Raw genomic sequence first — 20,699 nt, 5'->3', positions numbered from 1 at the left:
TGCAGATGCTGGAAATCAAAGTAACACACTCAATCGTCAGCCTGAAACGTCGACTGGTTTGCTCTTTTCCATAGATGCTGCCTGGCCTGCTGAGTTCCTGCAGCATTTTGTGTGTATTACGAGATGCTAGAAACCGACTTGATCAACAATTAAGGCGAAATATTCACTCCGAAAGAGTAGGGGTTGGGGAGTGACCTATTAGAGAGGTTTTTAATTTCCCTTCCCGATTTCCTTGCCAATTACAGAGTAATAAAGCCTATTCAATAACATTGTGAGTTTCGACAATCAACTTGCCGGGCTTCAGGATCTCAAAAACACTTCCCAACCCCGCTTGTCTACCTGACAATGGGTTCCCCTTCAAAAGTCTGTGCTATATGCTGTCGAAGTCTTTGGGACATTCTAAAGAGGTGGTAAAAGCCCTGTATGAATGCAGTTCTCTTCATCTGTCCTGCGTCATTTAATTCGCTTTTCTTAGGTTTCCTTAGTGTTCCGTTGTTTCGCTGTGAACGTTAACTTCTCCGTCGGGAAACCACAGAGCTGTGTAGCCGCCCTCACCTGGAGCGGGACTGGTGGTGCTGCCTGGAGGAAGGCGGGGCTAGCTGCAACAGAAGGTGATCGGATACGAGAGAGTCGAGAGCGACACACCCCGCCCCGGACCAGGACTGACACAGGCTGACTTTGACTGGGTTTAGGGCTAGACAGGCAGGCTGGGAGTTGGGAGGGGAGTAGCAGCAGGAGAAGGCAGGCGGCTGCGACACCAGATCCTGCTCCCAAGCCATTGTCCTCATCTCACGGTGGCAAAGCCACACTCACAAAGGAAAGTACCCAGATTTCATACAACAGTCTCGCAGAGAAGGTAAAATTTGCCTTTCTTTTATTGTTGTACACTCGCTGAAACTAGGCACTGCATATAACGTGTGTGAGTTGAAACCTTTTCAAATTTTAAATCGTGTCTTTAAAAACTTTTATTGATGGGAATAAATTTAAAAGAAGGGAGTTAGATACGGTTTTGAAACTTGTTGAAATTTAAAATTTTATCCAGAAAGAGGTCGCTGGTTTAAAGCGACAAAAGACCTGACTGATTAGTTAGTTACTGCGGAGTTGTTCGGATGTTCAGTGTGGTTACTGGACAAACGGAATGTTTGAGTCTACAATGAGGATAAGCGCAGTGATCTGATTTATCTCAATTTATTTTGATAGCGGTTTTTCTTTCTTTCACTCCTCTCTGCCGCTTTGTCCATACGAAGTAACAGTGTGAGAAACATTTCGCCGATTGATCTTTCGTACAGTGTGCAATATCGATCAGTCGACCCCGCGTGTCAAATCCCCAGCCAACTACTGTAAAGCCACTTTCTCAGCTGGGAGCATGGCTGAGTTTTAACCCAGTCCGAGTCTTAAAACCCCGATGTGTGTGTGGAATCCACGGCAGTTTCTCAGTGAAAGGGTAAAACTGTGGTCAGACTGCCACAATAATGTGAGTCAGATGTGATTGAAACCAGATGATTTCTAGTTTCTTTGACCCCCCCCCCCCAACCGCCGCTCCTTTCATCTCCCCAGTGTTTATACTGTTGGGTAATCTGATGAACGGAAACTGCCATGTTTTCGCCGTTCATTCTTCCTAGCTTTCGCTCATTTCCAACTCGATCCTGTTTTGTTGATTCAAAATGTTCCCAGATTAGCAACACATCGCATGATCTTTGCTAATTGTTGTCAAAAATTTTGCTGGATTCCTTGACGGGTTAGCGTGGTACAGGTTAGTGTCATGTGTATACTGCCCTGATCCAGTTGTCTGGCGGACTTGCTCAGACATAGCGAGCTGTGTGGTCATATGCAAAGACGGCAGTCGGCTACATTGGCTTGCTGACTTAACAAGCTTGAATTCTATCTCTTCCATGGCCTGCCACACGCAAAGTGAAGTTTAAAATTCATCTCTGATCAACTACAAGGTTAAGTTTAAAGATCAAAGATTTAACAACACTTCCCTACCCCTTTTCCTTGGAAACAATGTGTCTGCGCGGGTGACGCGGAAGTACAGCGTCTGGGGCAACAGGTAAAAACCGGAGGGATTTGAACTATGCAATTCCTGCCGACCGCGTGCATTTACCCAGAGGGTAGGGCAGATTGCTGGTGGCGAATCAAGTTTCTAAAAAATTAGGTACTTGCATACGCAATGTGAGCTTCCTTCTACTTACGACATGCTGAATGTCGACGGCTGTCTTTTTTCAGAAAATGCTGAAAATACATAGCAGGAGTGGATTAAAATGTATATATGTAAACTTTCCTTTGGTTTCAAAACTAAAACCAGTTGCCGCATATTAACAGTGTAGATTGAATAAGAATATTAGAAATATCCAGCAGGTCAGGCTGCATCTGTGTGAGATGCACATAGTTAACGTTTCAAATCTATTATTTTTCTGCTGAAAGTTTGGTCAGCGTTGTCATTTCTCTCCCTCTGTCCTTTACCGATACTCCCTCTTTTGAGTATTTTTAAGATATTTGGTTTAATTTCACACAATGCCCAGAAGTGTCACGTGTGGAGGGTGGCAACTGATAAACGAAAATGACCCAACTCTTTCCCTCAACATCACTTAGCAGTCCTGACGAGGCCCCACCCCCAAAGGTCGACTGTTCATTTCCCTCCGTAGATGATGCTAGCTTGCTGAGTTTCTCTAGCGTGTTGTGAGTGTTGTTCAACATTACTCTAGCAGATTATCTGGTCGTTATCACATTGATTTGTAGATAGTCTGTTGTGTGCTGTTCATTATAGGTTCCAAATCACTTCTTAACATCTTGAGATTTTTTTTACCTAGATGGTGCCTTTGTTCAGACAATTGTATGGTTATAGAGGGATGGAGTGTATATATTTCTAAAACACAAGTTGTGAGTCAGCTGCACAGACTCAAGGGTTTTATGCCCTGTCTACCATTAATCCTAAATACATTCAAGGTCCTCTCTTTACTCTTCCCATGAAAGAAAAATATTTCGTGGTGACAAAACCTGTTTAAGAATCTCTATCCTTTCACAAAATAAGGAAAATAATTATGTATTTTTTCTCATTCACTTCCTCCCATTGTCTTTCGATTTGAGCTAAGGTTGTTACTACTTCTGGATTTCTAATTACTTGCCTTGTAAATTTGACTCCTTATTTAGGGACTTTGAATTTCTGTTCTGTTAGAGAGAAAACATAAACTAAAACATGAATTATAAATAATTTTTACAAGAAAGAACTCAATTAGAAATATAAGTCCACAGTAGTGCAAAATGATTAGGGTTGTGCAGGCTGGTACAAAACCTAAAAGGCTGAAGGAAAGGAGCTGTTCTTGAACCTGGCCCTGTGGAATTAAGGCTTTTCTATCTTAAGATGTGTGAATATGGCATGACTATGGTAGTGGGGATCTTTGATGATGTTGCCATTTTGAGACAGCCCCTCATGTAGATACTACTGATGATGGGAATAGATGTGCCTGGAGATGTATTGGGCCAGAGTCCACTACTCTGGAGCTTTTGAATTGCAATATCTGACCAAGACATAACCAGTCAGGATACTATCAACTGTAAGTATGTAGAAGTTTGCTAGACTCTTTGGTGACAAGCTGAATCTCTTTAGCCTTTGACAAAAAATAAAGACTATGGTGCACCTTCCTTGTGATTGCATCTATGTGCTAGGCCCAGGACATGTCATTTAATGTGTTACTGCCCAGGAGTTTATAGCTGCTGACCCTCTCCTCTGCCAGTCCAGCAATGTAAACTGACATTTGTTTGCCCTCCTTCCCCTTCCCCATTAGAATATAGTGGCGTGTGCCAGGTTGCCTACCAAAATACCACAGCAAATTTGGTTTCTGTGTTGTGTGAATGACTCAGTTTCCTTCAGTGGAAGAGTGTAAGAGAGCAACCCTTTAATTCTTGCAGCAATTTTGGTAGAAGTCAGAACCAGCTCTCCATGGCACCGTGCTCACTCCTTGATAGAGGGAGTGCTGGCTGATAGGACTGGTATTCAGTCTCAGAACTTAGAGACCTTTTTCCAATCAGGATAAAATGAAAGTTTTTAAAAAAGTTATTTATTCTTGTCATTATCCCTTCCAATTATGTTTAATGAAAATATCCATCCTTTTAAAGATTTCCACACAACAATCAATTATTCAAGGAATTTATTCCCAAACATCCACTATGAATTTACTGTTGGATGTTGGTAGTACGCAACAAGAACTTTGGAGATTTGCCAGTGTGTGTTTCTTACCTCCTGGAGAAACACCTGGAATCAACTTATCAGCCGCTTGAAGTCATTTTAGAGATTCAGTGCTCATTATATGAGGCATTAGAACACAAACCTACTAACTACCACTTTGTGACACAGCTAAAGAAGAATTAATGAGATCAGAATCAGGTTTATCACCCGCATGCATTGTGAAATTTGTTAACTTAGCAGCAGCAGTTCAATACAATATATAATCTAGAAGAGAGAGAAAAAATAATAATAAATTTAAAAAAACACCTTGGAATATGTTTAATCATTTTTGTGAATCACTGTTATTTATGTTAAGATCTTGAAGCTTATTGATATAACATGTCTCTGAAAAGTCATTGTTAAGAAAATTCCGAGCCCTTATCTTTCATATGTTCTGCTGTGCTTATTTCTTATCGACATGCATTGCTAGCATTTTATCAGGAATGATCAATATCTAATGCATTTCCTGTACCAACAAATGGCCCTATGTACCTTTCACAGATTTTATTCCTTTTAATACTTTCCGTGTAATTTTTGTATATGGCATTTACTATTGCATATATATGACCATTTGACACAGAAAAAAACTCAAGAGGTAACTTCTGATGTAAAATTTAAAAAAAAAACTAGTATCTAGCTTTCAGTGATAAACAGTGTGTTTTGGCATGTTGGCTGTAATATTATAGCTGGAATGTGATCAAAATCTAAGTCTCTAGCTATACATAATGCACTATTGAGATCATTTCGTTCAGATTGGCTCCATGATTTTACCATGAGGACACACCCATCTTTGTTCAGACCTTCCCTATTTCACTACATAGGGGCACTGAGAACACATGACAGAGAAAGAAAATGGAAATTCTAATGATGTGGAATATGATCACTTATTTTGTTTGGAGATTAGTATGACATCAGGCTGCTCAAGGTCAATTATAAATGACAGATTGTATCTACCTGCCCTTCTGAACATGCCTTCCTAGGTGGAGTATTAATATGTAATTCTACATAGGTAGTGGCAAACAAGCAAAAAAAAACATGTACCCCCATTGTCCAGGCCATGCTGTCTTCTCACTGCTGCCACTGGGAAGATGGTACAGGAGCCTTAGGTCCTACACTACTAGGTTCAGGAAAAGTTATTTCCTTTCAACCATCAGGCCCTTGAACCAGCTGGATAACTTCATTCATCTCAACTCGAAAATGATTTCACAACCTATGGATTCACTTTCAAGGACTCTATGATTCATTGCCTGAGTACCATTCATTTGTTTGTTTCTTTGTTAGTTTGTTGCACAGTTTGCCTTTTGCACATTGGTTGGTTGTCAATCTTTGTGTATTGTTTTCCCTGTGAACGCTTGTGAAAATGAATCCCAAGATAGTATACAGTGACATATACGTACAGTACTTTGCTATAAATTTACTTTGAATATTGGTTATATTTATATAACTGTGCACTTGTGAAGCTTAACTGTGACCCTGTTTGGGTTCAATAAAGTATCTATCTAACCAGTAGAATAAAACAAAAAAAAAGATTGGCTTTATTTATCATGTGTACATCAAAACCTCAAAACATTGATTGAAAAGTGTAATTTGAATCAAACAGCAACTGAGTCTGAGGAAGTGCTGGGGACGGTCTGCAAGTGTCGCCATGTTTATGGCGCTAACATAGTATACCCACAACTTACTAATGCTAACCCATACACCTTTGGAGAATGGGAGGAAACTGGGGCACCTGGAGCAAACCCAGGTGGTCAGTGAGTGTAGGTGCAAACTCTTTACAGAGTGTCCTCCACTGTCTCTGGACCAATCCCAACCTTACCATCTAAACCGCAGACAAAGTGGGTCTGTTGTAGTGTGGTAGACTGACCTCTACCTTTCTGAGGCCAGGTGGAAGCTCTCTGACACCTCCTCTTACATACCTTTGAAAAGGACCCCACTCCGGTCCATCAGAAAATTGCCTCTTGCATTATACACTAGCCTCATTAACTTTGGAGAACTCCCTTCCACTGCCACCAAGCACAAAGTTCCCTTATCCTGAACTGCTTGTTTCTACCTCCTAATCAAGATCCACAAACCTGGCTGTCCAGGTAGGCCTATTGTCTCTGCCCACTCCTGTCCCACTGAACTCATGTCCACTTTATTCTATCATGCTTGGCTGAGTCCCTTCCCACCTACATCTGTGACACCTCACATGCTGTGATCTCCTCAACAACTTTCAATTCCCTGGCCCTAACTGCTTCATTTTCACTGTGGATGCCCAGTCCATATACACTTCTATCCCCATCAAGAAGGCCTCAAAGCTCTGCTTCTCACTCAATGAAAGACCCAACCAGTTCCCTTCCACTCCCATCCTCTTCTGACTCGCAGAACTGGTCCTCGCCCTGAACAATTTCTCCCACTTCCTCCAGACACAAGGGGTAGCCATCTGCACCCACATGGGCCCCAGCTATGCCCGCCTTTTGTTGACCATGTGGAACAATCTATATTCCAAGCCTTCCCTGGCAATGCCCCCCAACTCTTCTTGTGCTACATTGATGACTGCATTGGTGCTACATCATGCACCCATGCTGAGCTCATCAATTTCATCAACACACTGGAGGAACAAAGGGTTTCGGCCCGAAACGTTGACTGTTCATTTCCACGGATGCTGCCCGACCTGCTGAGTTCCTCCAGCGTGTGTTGCTTTGACCCCAGCATCTGCAGAGTATTTTGTGTTTTCAATTCTATCAACTTTGCCTCTAACGTCCACCTTGCCCTTAAATTCACTTGGTCCATTTTTGACACCCTGACCCCTGGAAAAATGCTATTCCCCTTTCTCAGTTCCTTTGTCTCCACTGCATCTTTCCCAGGATGAGGCTTTCCCTTTCAGAACATCAGAGTTATCACCCTTCTTCAAAGAACAGGGATTCCTTTCCTCCACCATTGAAGCTACCCTTACCGGCATCTCCTCCATTTCCTGGACATGAACGCTCACTCCCATCTTCCCGCTGCTTTAACAGGGATAGAGTTTGTCTTGTACTCACCTGCCACCTATTGAGCCTCCGCATCCAACACATCATTCTCTGCAACTTTGGTATCTGGTGCTCCTGATGCACCCTCCTGTACACTGGTGAGTCCCAATGTAAATTGGGGGACGACTTTGTTGAGCACCTCCATTTCTGAAAAGCATGATTTCTTGGTGGCCAACCATGTTAGTTCCTCTTACCATTCCTGTTCTGCCGTGTCAGTCCATGTCCACCTGTTTTGCCATGATGAGGGTGGAGGAGCAGCAACTTCTATTTCGTCTTGGTAGCTTTCAACCTAATGGCATGAACATCAATTTCTCTTCTGGTAATTTCTTTTCTCTCTCCCTTCCCTCATCTTCTATTCCCCACTCTGGCCTCTTACCTCTTCTCACCTGTCTATCACCTCCCTCTGATGCCCCTCCTTCTTTCCTTTCTCCCAAGGTCCACTCTCCTCTGTTAATCAGATTACTCCTTCTTCAGCCCTTTACCTTTTCCACCCACCTGGCTTTGCATATCATTTTCTAGCTAGTCCTCCTTCTCCCCCCCCCCCTTCCTTTTTATTCCAGTGTCCCCTGCCTTCCTTTTCAGTCCTAAAGAAGATTTCAGCCTGAAATGTTGACTATTCATTTCCGTAGATGCTGCCTGACCTGAGTTCCTTCAGCATTTTGTGTTTTGTAGCTCACAGACAATGATGGGAATTGAACTGCTACACTACCAAATACATCTATTTCCTTTATTGCACCTTGTAGTTAAAAATAAGTTGTTGTTCAAAGTACATGTTGCTATTTGCTTTTAATGTTTTGAATCATAGAGTAGTAAATTAAACTTAATTGCTATTCAACTTGATCAGCAATAATTTCACTGTCAGGTTTGCTCCTGTTACTGACACCTCCCAGCCAGCACAAGCAGACACCTCCCAGTCTCCACTCAGCTAATAAAATTCACCTGCCTCTCATTCCAGACTCATCACCTGCAGCTTATTTAACTCCAGTTCTCAGCCACTGTTTTTGCTCATTCATTGAACCAGCCAGACTCAACCAGTTACTACTAGCACTGTCTTCCCTGGCTATAGTTTGCCTTGTTGCCTGTTGTGTTTAGTTTCTGTTCTCTCATTTTGTAGTCCCTTGTGGCATGTTATTTTGTGATCTATCATCAAAAGTATCATTCACTGCTAAGTCATCTCTGCTTTCGAGTCAAACCTCCTCTATATTTCTTGATGTGCTGTCATTGATCAATAGCTAAGTATATTATTTTGTTTTATTGTCAAATTCTATATGTTCCTCTGATGTAATAAAATTTTACTAAGATAGTAATGCATTTTGAATAGTTTGTGTGCCTTTTTGCATGAGTTCATTTACATTTATTATTTTGTTCATGTACCATGTATTTGAAGGCAACATAAAAGGATTATGGTAATTAGTATTGCCAGTATGACAATATATAACAAACAATAACACTTGTCAGTATGGGAGAGAAGGTGCAATGCAGAGCCTCCGGAGAGAACTGTCTTTTGATCCAGGTTTGTTCACTTGTTGTTAAATGCTAATTAGGTCTCTGGTTGAAGATGGAATTTGAGATTGTGGAAATAGTCAGATATCAAATTGGACAAACATGTTATTTTGAGATACTTGGTTCAAAATGTGCACCATGCTGCCTTTGTAAGACAACCAATTATGGTTGAATAGTACAACTGCATAAATATTCTGCAGTTTTCCTTGACTACTTTGGAGAATCGGAGAATGATGATGTAGGACTTGCACTTAAACGTTAAGTGTGTCTTATGCATGCCAATAAAGATGGGAGAGATTGTAGAAATCTTGCTTGAACATCGTAAGATGGAGAAAATGTAAGTGTGAAAGAGGCATGCACTGAATGCCTTGATAGGCTTCTGAAAAACAGGAATGTAATGTAAACTATGGAATGATGCATAAATATTAAAGGTCAAACCATCAAGAAACTTGCTTTCATTATACACCTAGGTTCTCTCTTCAGTTACCTGATGAAGTAACTGTAACCTTTGGCTAGGAACAAGTGTCATCAGGTGGTGTCCAACCTTCATAGTGTTTTGACCCTTAACCACTACACTCTACAGTTGATGGGTGAGCAGTGGTGGCCAAGTCACTACCCATTTGCTCCTGACTTCCAAATCAACTCCTCTTGCCTGCTCCATATCCAGGATAAGGCCCTATCTGCTTCCTCCCCCATCCTGTGTGCTGCTTGGTTCTTGGCCTTTGCATCACGGCCCAGTGCAGACAGAAATCTCCACACAGACCTTGCTGGGAACCCTCTATGGACGATCTTCATGGGGAATAGCCACATCTACCATCCTTTGTCCCTGCACTCCTGGACTAAGGGCTGGTATTTCAGGACCTTCCTGTCATGAGCCTCCTCGCATTCTTCCTCCCATGGTACTGAGCTCCACCAGGATGATTTTCTTGTCTTTGGTAGACCACAGTGCAATGTCTGATCGAAGTATGGTTTGCACCACCTCTGAGAACTGCAGTTTCCTCCCTGCATTGACCCTCATCTCCCATGATTTGGCAGTTTGCAGCAGATTGGATTTAGATGTCTTTTATATGACAGACATGGCCCTCTCCTTGATGAAAATGACTGCCCTGTTTGCCCCCCTGCCAGCTAGTCTCGTTTTACGTCTCTCCACTCCAGTGTGTCAGCAAGGGACAGTAGGACCTTGTTGTGGCACCACCTATACTGTCCTTGTGTTAAAGCTGTTTTGCATCCTAACAGTATATGTGCCAGTGAATCCCACTGACCATAAAGCTTGCAGTTAATGTCCTCTCTGAGTCTGCTGTGCTAGTGTAGGCAGAGTATCATACACGGACTGAAGGAGGAAAGAAATGCAGAAGGGCTCCAGTGTCCTAAGCTCTGCCCAAGTGATCTTGCGCTTGGAAAGATCCCATTTCATCTGGGAGCCCTGTGACCCCAGCTCCACTGTCTTCGATAACCGCCTTTTGTCCTTGCAGTTCTGTACCTCTGCCTGGACCATGTCATGCCTATCCGTTACATCTGCACTCCCCGATCACTGGAAGTGTGCAGAGCCGAGGCCTTGCCATCCTAGGCAAGGGTTGCCAATGACGCCTCTCAATTGCAGGGAGCTCACTGCCTGGTCTGTTGCTGAGTTGGCAGCCCACTTTCAGCCCTATCTGGTTGTGACTCTTGCTTGGTTTATTAGCTTGTCATCTGAGCCCCTCAGTATTAACACATCTCTACATTTTGCCACCTGGAATTCCTCCACTAATGATGACAAAGAACTATTGGTCTGAAATAGGAAAATGAGAAAAGGAAAGAAAAATGAATGAAATATCAGAAATCATAGTAAAACAAAATAAAAATGGCAGAACCATGCAAAGCCTGCTTGGCAGTTGTTGGAAAGAAAAAAATGGCCAGTGGTTTGAATGATACCCTACTTTTACTAGAAAAGTGATTTTCTTCAGAAATCCACAACCTCCGTGTCAGATTCTACAAAACTCTTAAGCATTAGAGCATAAGGCCATGAGAGATGGGAGCAGAATCAAGCCATTCAGTCAATTGAGTCTTCTCAATTATTACATCAAGGCTGATCCATTTTCCCTCTCAAACCCATTCTTCTGCCTTCTTCCTGTACCTTTTCATCCCCTGACTAATAAAGAACCTGTCAACCACTGCCTTAAATATACCCAATGTCATGGCCTCCACAGTTGTCTGTGACAACAAATTCCAGAGATTCATCACCCTCTGGCTAAAGAATTTCCTCATCTCTTCTAAATGGCCATGCTTCTGTTCTGAGGCTGTGCACTCTGGTCCTAGACTTGTGCACTATAGAAAACATCCTCTCCGCACCCACTACCTAGGCTTTTCAATATTTGATAGTTTCAGAGATCCTCCCTAATTTTTCTAAAGTCCAGTGAGTACAGGCTCTGAGCCATCAAACGCTTCTCATATTATAACCCTTTCATTTCTGAAATTATTCTTGTGACCCTCTCCAATGTCAGCACATCTGTTCTTAAAAAAGGGTCCCAAACCTGCTCTCCATACTCCAGTGAGGCCTCACCAGTGCCTTATAAAGCCTTAGCATTAAATCCTTGCTTTTTGTATTCTAGTCCTCTCAAAATGAATGCTAATGTTGTATTTGCCTTCTTCACCACTGACTGAACCTGCAAGTTAACCTTTGGGACTTCTCTCAAATCACTTTGTACCTCGGATTTTGAATTTTCTGCCTATTTAGAAAATAGTCTATGGTTTTGTTGCTTCTACTAAAGTACATGAGTATACACTTCCCAATATTGTATTCCATCTGCTGCTTCTTTGCCCATTCTCCTAATCTGTCTAAGTCTTTATGCAGATTCCTGCTTCCTCAGTACCCTTTGTCCCTTTGCCAATCAGCCAATCCTCTATCCATGCTAGTATCTTTCCTGTAGTACCATGGGCTCTTACTGTATCTTGTTAAGCAGCCTAATGTGCAGCACCTTTTCAAAGGCCTTTTGAAAATCCAAGCTATACAATATCCAACGGTTCTCCTTTGTCCATCCTCCTTGTTATTGATGAAATCCCAATGATTATAATCTCAATATACAAACCAAATGATCTCAGATGTACAGGAACTCTGGTATTGGACTAAAATTTGCTGTTTTTTCTTGTCTTGGCACTTGGGTGGGAATAGCTCTCTCTCTTGACTTGCCAATAGCTCTCTGCTTATCTGTTTGCTCAAATACAGTAGCAATAAAAAAATGCCAGAAATTTAAAATGAAATAAGAAAGTACTGGAAGGACGGCAGATCATGCAGTATCTCTTGCAAGAGAGATGGAGTGAATGTTTCAATGTTTCAGCATTGTTCTGCTGAGTAATTTTCAGCATTTTCTTTTTTGTTGTTGTTTTGATATGGTACAATACTGTCCAAAATAGAGAGTAAAATTTAGAAATCGAAGAAGAGCTGTGGGAAGTCTGTATCTATATGTATGGGCAAAATGGAGGTATTCTGCAAATGGATTGCAGTAACTCCTTGCTGGATATTAACATCACAATCACTCCAATATTGAGTAGAACTTTTTGGATTAGAGTTTAATTGATGTTCTCCTGATTCCTATCCCAGTATTTTCATGCAGACTGATACCTCATTGATGTGGAATCCAGTGAATTTTTCACTTAAATGCCCGAGTTTAAATCTTTCCCCATAGTTGATAAGTATGTCCTTGTAACAATACTCAGGTATGTCAGCATTACTTGGGCTAAGATGAATGTATTTCAAAATATTTTATTTACAATATTGAACTGCATGAGGTTTTGCTTTTACGTGTGATTACGAATTAAATGAATAATGGCAATAAGTCTTGGCTTTGAATTATGTATTGCATAATTAAAATGACAGCATGTTCATTTGATTTATCAGCTACTGATAAGGTCATGAGAGAAGTCTCATGTTGTCTTGAAACTCATTTACAATATGTTGATTTACAATAGTAATGTGAACAAATTAGAAGCACTTACTTTACCCAAATGCTCACGGTACAGGAGATATCTTCAACAATAATTTGATGTAGATAGTGCCTGTCATTTCATTGTCCAGTAATAGGACAAGTAGTTCTAGCATTTCCTTTATTTTTGTCCTGTCAAGAACAAGGCTCTGGCAGAATCTGTGGGCCCCATATTGGCCTCATCAGCTATCTCAGAACCTACAGAACTGGAATGAAAGCAGATCATCCATGAGCCAATGTGGCTATCTTAGAAGAAGAAAAATTTACTCTGGATCAGGCCTCAGTGACTGAAGTTAGCTTTATATGTGATTGATATTTATCAAACTGCCAAAACATAAACACCCCACAAAAGACAGATATCAGTGGTCAGAATGTTTTTATTTTCTTAAATGTAACAGAGAATTATAAAATTAGCAGTTTTCCTTTTGTAATACCTTGTAGTTTATGAATTGTATATCTTCTGCCTCATGTAAGGCACAAAGGCATGGATTAAAAACTGTAGTACCATCATATGGCTCTGCCAAATAGGTCTCGAGGGGTTAAATATTATTTTTAAACATTTATTTTTGCTTCCTTGAGTGATGAACTGTGGAGGTGTATTTTGAGTCTGGGTTCAAAGCTTCATTTTATTGTCAAAGAATGCCTGTACAATCCAACTCTGATATTCGTCTTCTCCAGATAGCCATGAAATGCAGGAAAAGCATGGAGTTGTTGAAAGAAAAGATATCAATGCAATGCAACACACACACACACACACACACACACACACACACACACACACACACACACACACACACACACACACACACACACACACACACACACACACACACACACACACACACACACACACACACACACACACACACTCTCTTTCTTAAATTTGCCAGCAGGAGCTGGGAGATTGCAATACTGTAGAGAAAAGTGAAGTCAAAATTAGAGTGTCCTAATTATAAGGGGCTTTTTGCAGCCATTGCTAATTGCATAGTTTACTTTGCAGACATGTTGGTGGTATTGTTTTTGGAAATTACATATGTATTTTTTAAATGGACAAACATTTCCTCACAGGTGATCTTACTCCATTGCCGTTAATCTCAATGAACATGTGAGTGGATGTACCTTTTGCAGACAAATTGGGGTTCCATCAGAATTCCAGTACAGATTGTTTCAGGGAAATCAAAATAACATTCAATAAGACTACAGGAGAAGCAGAATTTGAAATGGTGTGCTTATCAAGAGCACTAATTATCTTAGTAGTCAGTGCCTCACTATGATGCATGGTTTATAGTTATTCAACCATAATCCACCTCTATTGCTTTTAATTATTATATTGGGTGGAGCAGGGAAATAGCTTGGCAATATGACTATTAAAACTTGTGAAAATAGTAATTCAATATGTAGCTTAATCATGTTAACAGCCTAATTAGGTTATTAATTATTAACATTCTGAGAACTAATTTAGATATCAATCTTGGTCAAATCATTGCAGTGAACTGTTTAAACGCATAACAGAAATTAATTATCAGCATCCAGATATATTGATACAGTAGACTTTCATTCACTCAATTTGTACTAAAGGGGAATTTATAATTTTTATAGTTGAGCTATGAATTCATAAGACAGAACTGGATATTCAAATTGTGATATATAATCTCAGAAGCACAGAAGTATGATTAATGCACAACAATCTGTAGTTCTTCCTAGAACAATAAAAATTAAAATTCTCAGGGCTCTTTGGGCAGTGGACCATTGTATGATAAATTTGGAGGAACAGAGGGTATGCATTTGACAGATCCTCAAAGACAGCAGTACTGATATAAAAGGTAGTTAGAGAGGCAAATGGAATATTTTCTGAGGTATAGAATATAATTCTGTGCTAGAATTGTCAATATCTTTTAGGCCAAAGCATTAGTACTGTATTTCTTCTAATGTATAATCTACACAGGGAAGATACGGATTGCATGGGAACAGGTGCAAACTAAGATTTATCAGGCAATACTGGAAAATTTGAATAAATTGGGATTGATTGTTTTCTTAAATAAGAGGCTGAGAAGAGATTAAACAGAGGGATATAAGATTACAGGTTACCTAGTTGGAGTAAGTAGATAGTACTGTACTTATTTCACTTAGCTGAGAAGTCAGAGGGCATGGATTTAAATAAATTGGTTTAAGAATTGGAAGAGAAATGAAGATTTACTTCTGGAATTTACTGCTAACAGTGGAGGTATATATTCCCATCATTTAAAAAGGTTTCTTGGATGCGTTCTTGAAGAGCCATGGACCTGTTGGACGGCAGATCAAGTGCTGGAAGGTGTGTTCATGTAGTACAGACACTGCAAGTACGTGCCCTGGTCATAAGAGGTTCAAACTGAAGACCATGTGACACCTGTAGCCTCTTCCATCATTCAGGAAAGGTTATAGTTGGCCTTTCTTCTCAACCTCCACTCCCTCAGGCCTTGTCTCCTCTCATTGAGAGTTAAGGATTAAGGAGTTAATTGAGAGCATTAGGAAGAGGGATGCCTCACGTCTTAATAAGCTGGTAAGGAAGGCGGGCTCTGTCGTGGGCACAGAACTGGAGAGTATGACATCGGTAGCAGAGCGAAGGGCGCTGAGTAGGCTACGGTCAATCATGGAAAACCCTGAACATCCTCTGCATAGCACCATCCAGAGACAGAGAAGCAGCTTCAGTGGCAGGTTGCTATCGATGCATTGCTCCTCAGACAGGATGAAGAGATCATTACTCCCCAATGCCATTCGGCTTTACAATTCAACCGCCAGGGGCAAGATATGTTAAAGTGCCGGGGTTAGGACTGACCTTAAGTTACCATTCAATGTATTTTAGTAAACTATTTAAGAACTTTTTAAAAGCTATTTATTAATGTTTTTTTTGAGAGGGTGATTTTAGATGCATATCATATTTATACTGAGTTAAGTATTGTATGTAATTAGTTTTGCTACAATAAGTGTATGGGACACTGGAAAAAATGTTGAATTTCCCCATGGGGATGAATGAAGTATCTATCTATCTATCTATCTATCATTGTTGTTAATTTGAAAGAAGAATGTCTTTGCAGGTACCAACCTTCCTGAGTCAGGCAAACAAAGATTGCTAGCAAATGTGAATATAGAAATAGACTGCCATGTTTTGATTACTTTCTATTTTATTTTAGGGCAAAATGGCAAAGTCAGAAGTGAAAACGTCCCTTCTGGACAACATGATCGGGGTGGGAGACTGTGTACTTTTGGAACCTCTCACTGAAGATACGTTCTTAGAAAATCTCAAAAAGCGCTTTGACCACAGTGAAATATATGTAAGTGTTATTAAAATATATTTAGTGTAAATGTTATTTGGGTAGATTTCTGTATTTTGTTTGCTTTATAACCCTCACAAGATGGCAGAAGAGTTCTTGCTCTTTATTGGCAAACTTCCTTTTTTTATCTATTTTGTGTTCAGTTACACCTGATATTATGATTGCTCAGATTTACAAGCGTTAAATCATACCAACATGTTCACAACTATAAAGCAGATGGCGACAAGCAACCAAACCTTTGTAATCCTTGATGATTTATTAGCCTTTCTTGATCTGAGAGGTGTTTTCATGCCTTGAACTTCCCAACAAGTGGGAGAATTACCAGAATTGCATCAGGTGTATAGATGATGAGAGGCATTGATCGTGTGGATAGTCAGAGGTTTTTTCTTGGGGCTGAAATGTCTAACACGAGAGGGGACAGTTTTAAGATGCATGGAAGCAGGTACAGAGGAGATGTCAAGAGTAAGTTTTTTACGCAGAGGTTGGTGGGTGCGTGAAATGGGCTGCCAGTGGCGGTGGTGTAGGTGGATACTATAGGGTTTTTAAGAGACTCCTAGATAGGTACATGGAGCTGAGAAAAATAGAGGGCTATGGGTAACCCTAGGTTATTTCTAAAGTAAGTATATGTTCGGCACAGCATTGTGGGTCGAAGGGCCTATATTGTGCTGTAAGTTTTCTGTTTCTAAACATCTCCATCACTAAATATGTAAATCCAGGAGCCTCACATGTGTATCACAACCAGTAGAGATAGATAGGGAGGTCGGCTTGGTTGTTTTCAATCACATTAGGCCATAAATAGTAAAGCTATCATCACCTTTGTATTCTCTGAATAACAGCTTGCAGTTCTTCCACTGGGAATATGGTGGGAGGCTGTCTCTGGGGATTGAGGATGACCTGCTTCCATTTCAATTCTATGGGTTCTAGGTTGACTGATATGTCAAATATGGACCCATCAACCACTACAGATTGGAGAAAAAGTGCTTGATGGGGAATATTTTTGTGGGAAGTTTTGAAGGGGGAGGGGAGCCACTCCTTATATCATTTATTCTGGGCATCTGATGCATGGGATAAAGGTTCTCAGTGCAATCCCAAATTGCTCTTTCTGTGCTTCAGGTGGTTAAGGGTCAAAGGTTTCCATGAATCAGTGAGGAAGTTGCATTTTTTTCCAAGGAGGTTTTGGCATCCTTGAATCATTTCCTCATCCACCAGGTAATCCATTCCCATGGCAAAAGCTTAAAATTGACGGATTGTTTTGGCAGTTGTTTTGGGAAACAGACTCTGAAACATAGAAAGAAAGGAAAAAATGCATTGGATTAACATATTTTATCTTCTGATCCACCTTACGATGGTAGAGACTAGTCATCAGGAATTACTTTTGAAGTGCAGTGACTATTTTGTTTCTTTGTAGGCAAATAATTTGCACATAGAACAATCAAAGGTTAATGACCAACTGGTGAATTTTGTGAAATAACACTGGCCAGAACACTGGGACAACTTGTGTTCCTTTACAGTAAGTTAGTTGCTTTATTATACATCTATCTGTGCCAGGGGTAGGTGCTGGGTTGAATATCTTTTCCAAATGACAGCTTTACCAGAGCTCCTTTAATACAGCATGGGAGCATTGGAAGTATTCAGTTGCCTCACTATGCAATACTGAGACACAGAAGTATACGTAGTGGATACTGTTACGAATGTGCCACAACTCTGAGGGGCCGAAGGGTACAAAGTAGCCCCCTCCTTTGTGAGAATCGCAAGATCGCTATTAATTCGGGTCTGGGACCCAGGAAATGAGAGAGAGATGTCCAGAATACACAGGTTTGGAATGTGTCCTGGCCTCCGAAAGGCAGAACCATTGATAACGGCTATTGTCTCTTGGAGACGGAATTGTGTATTGAGTACTATACTATTCATTGAAGCCCTCAGGGAATGACCAGAGTGGGCTGGTTGAGGGATTGCATCATCCCAACCTGATTGACATCTGAGACCCCGTGAGTAAGGATAAAAGAGGGTCTGGGGAACAACCCCTTTAGACACACCAGGAGGAACGTATGAGACCGGTGGAGGCTTGTGTGTGTGTCCATCCTTGCCTGGATGACGTCCTCCACGGAATGGCCTCGCTAAAGGACGAATACGGATCAAGAGCGGATAAAGGAAAGCTGGCAAGTTTCTCTTCTCAAAATCTCTCTCTCTCTCCAACAATTGAAAACCCAGCGGTCCCCAAAGGCTGAAGCCTGTATGAACTGAATGAACTGAGTGACTTTTATATTTCCATCGGACAATACATTATCCCCTGGACAACGATAGAGCTATTTCTTATTGATTATTATTATACCCGCACTTTTAGATTTAGTATTGACGACGTATATTATCTGTATGTTTGCATTGATATTATTTTTGTGTATTTTTACTAATAAATACTGTTAAAAATAGTACCATCAGACTTCAACGGACCTCTCTATCTTTGCTGGTAAGTGACCCAGTTACGGGGTTCGTAACAATACATATACAATCTAGTCCTTGTGAAGTGAATTGACTTTCAAGGGCAGATTTAGGAGATTGGAAGAGTAATTACAATAGAAATATGATACAGGACAGCTTTATTGAAGTGATGTCCACAGAAGTTAAACTACACTGGGCTGCAATGAGCCAAGAAGTATTGTACTGGTCATTGTACTTTGTGTTATTACTTTCAAATGCTTTCCTGCCAGCATTCTCCCACATCTATCACAATCCTTCTTTGCATGATAAAAATATTACAAAACATAATAAAGTTCATAGCCTAAAACAGATGCAAATTATATTACCAATTACAGGGATTAATTATGTATCCTATTGTTCGTGGGGGCAGAAGGTAGTGGGGAAATGTTGATTTGAAACCATTAAAAATATTCCTACCTCCCCTTCTGGGGTGACCTCCAAATTGATGGGGTGACCTGTAAATTGGTGTTCTTCTAACCCGGTTCTGTCCCATTCAGACTGAGAATCTGATTTTTTAAAAAAATCAAAAACTTGAAATATTTCATATGGCTTTATCATAATATTGATACTCTTGTCAGGATTATCTTTTATTGATTTGTTTAGAGATACAGCGTAGAGTGGGCCCTTCTGGCCCTTTGAGCTGCACCACCTAGCAACCCAGCCTAATTACGGGACAATTTACAATAACCAGTTAACCTACTAAACAGCATGTATTTGTGTTTGTCTTTATGTGGTATATCATCAATATGGGGAATTTAAGAAAGTAATGTAGTGATGTGCTACACACAGCGCTGAAATAACGACACGCAGTCAGTAATTCGTTTTGAGACTAGTTTATTCAAACTTCGCAGCGCTGGCATTTAATCCCTAGTGCCCGCCCTCTCCGGGCGGAAATGACGTCAGAGGTGCATTACCAAAGTATCTCCCCGCGCGCTGGCTATTTGTGAGCTGGTTCGCCTGTGCAGAAAGTGGGTCGCCACATAACCCCCCCCACAGAACCGAGGATACACCCCCCAATGTCCACAGTCTGGATCAGCATCTGTTTGGGAGGTCTGCCTCTGCGCCGCAGTGCCTGAACCTCGACCAGCTGTGCCAAGTCTGCATGGGCTGGTTTGAGTCAGTCCACTGTGAAAACCTCCTCTTTCCCCCCCAATGTCCAGAATGTATGTGGACCCGTTGTTGCTGATCACCTTGAACGGCCCCTCGTACGGCCGCTGTAATGGTGCCCGGTGTCCGCCCCTTCATACAAACACAAACTTACAGTTCTGCAGGTCTTTGGGTACATGGGTCGGGGTCCGTCCGTGCTGTGAAGTTGGTACAGGGGCCAGGTTGCCGAGCCTTTCACGTAGCCCGTCCAGGACAGCTGCGGGTTCTTCCTCTTGCCCCCTTGGGGCTGGTATGAACTCTCCTGGGATGGCCAGGGGCGCGCCGTACACCAACTCGGCTGACGAGGCGTGCAGATCCTCTTTGGGTGCTGTGCGAATTCCAAGCAGGACCCAGGGAAGATTGTCCACCCAGTTAGGGCCTCTCAGGCGGGCCATGAGAGCCGACTTCAAGTGACGGTGGAAGCGTTCCACCAGTCCGTTTGACTGTGGGTGGTAGGCAGTAGTGTGGTGTAGCTGCGTTCCCAACAGGCTGGAGGTGAACTGGGTGCCTCTTTCGGAGGTAATATGGGCCGGTACCCCGAAGCATGCTACCCAAGTTGCAGTCAGTGCTCGGGCGCAGGAATCGGCAGATGTGTCGGTGAGCGGGACTGCCTCTGGCCACCTCATGAACCGGTCTACCATAGTTAGGAGGTACCGTGCTCCTCGGGACACTGGTAGGGGGCCCACGATATCCACATGAATGTGGTTGAACCTCCGGTGGGTGGGTTCGAACTGCTGCGGCGGGGCTTTAGTGTGCCGCTGCACCTTGGCTGTTTGACACTGCGTGCACGTTCTGGCCCATTCACTGACCTGCTTGCGAAGTCCGTGCCACGCGAACTTGCTGGAGACCAGCCGGACTGTTGTCCTGATAGATGGGTGCTCCAAACCGTGTATGGAGTCGAAAACTGGCCGCCTCCAGGCTGCCGGGACGATGGGGTGAGGTTGGCCGGTAGCCACGTTGCACAAGAGGGTCCTCTCACCTGGGCCTACGAGAAAGTCTTGCAGCTGCAAACCCAAGACTGCGGTCCTGTAGCTGGGCATCTCGTCGTCTGCCTGCTGCGCCTTCGCCA

The 20,699-nt window shown here is 41.9% G+C and overlaps 1 protein-coding gene across 3 annotated transcripts in view; it reads left to right on the top strand.

Moving 5' to 3' along the window:
• Positions 1-567: 567 nt before the first annotated feature.
• Positions 568-20,699, top strand: part of myo1b (myosin IB) — a 271,540-nt gene continuing 251,408 nt past the window's right edge. Inside the window, exons 1-2 of one of the 3 annotated variants that reach the window (XM_073046966.1) lie at positions 568-856; positions 15,866-16,006. In XM_073046966.1, the coding sequence (XP_072903067.1) occupies positions 15,872-16,006 (135 nt within the window). In that variant the 5' untranslated portion in view covers positions 568-856; positions 15,866-15,871. The remainder of the gene's footprint in view (positions 857-15,865; positions 16,007-20,699) is intronic. The other 2 variants (XM_073046967.1, XM_073046968.1) reach the window with 2 other exon arrangements.

The sequence above is a fragment of the Hemitrygon akajei genome, chromosome 5 (genome assembly GCF_048418815.1).
Source record: "Hemitrygon akajei chromosome 5, sHemAka1.3, whole genome shotgun sequence".
Classification (NCBI taxonomy): Eukaryota; Metazoa; Chordata; class Chondrichthyes; order Myliobatiformes; family Dasyatidae; genus Hemitrygon; species Hemitrygon akajei.
The sequence above is the reverse complement of the archived record's forward strand: the minus strand, read 5'-3'. Positions and strand labels throughout refer to the sequence as shown.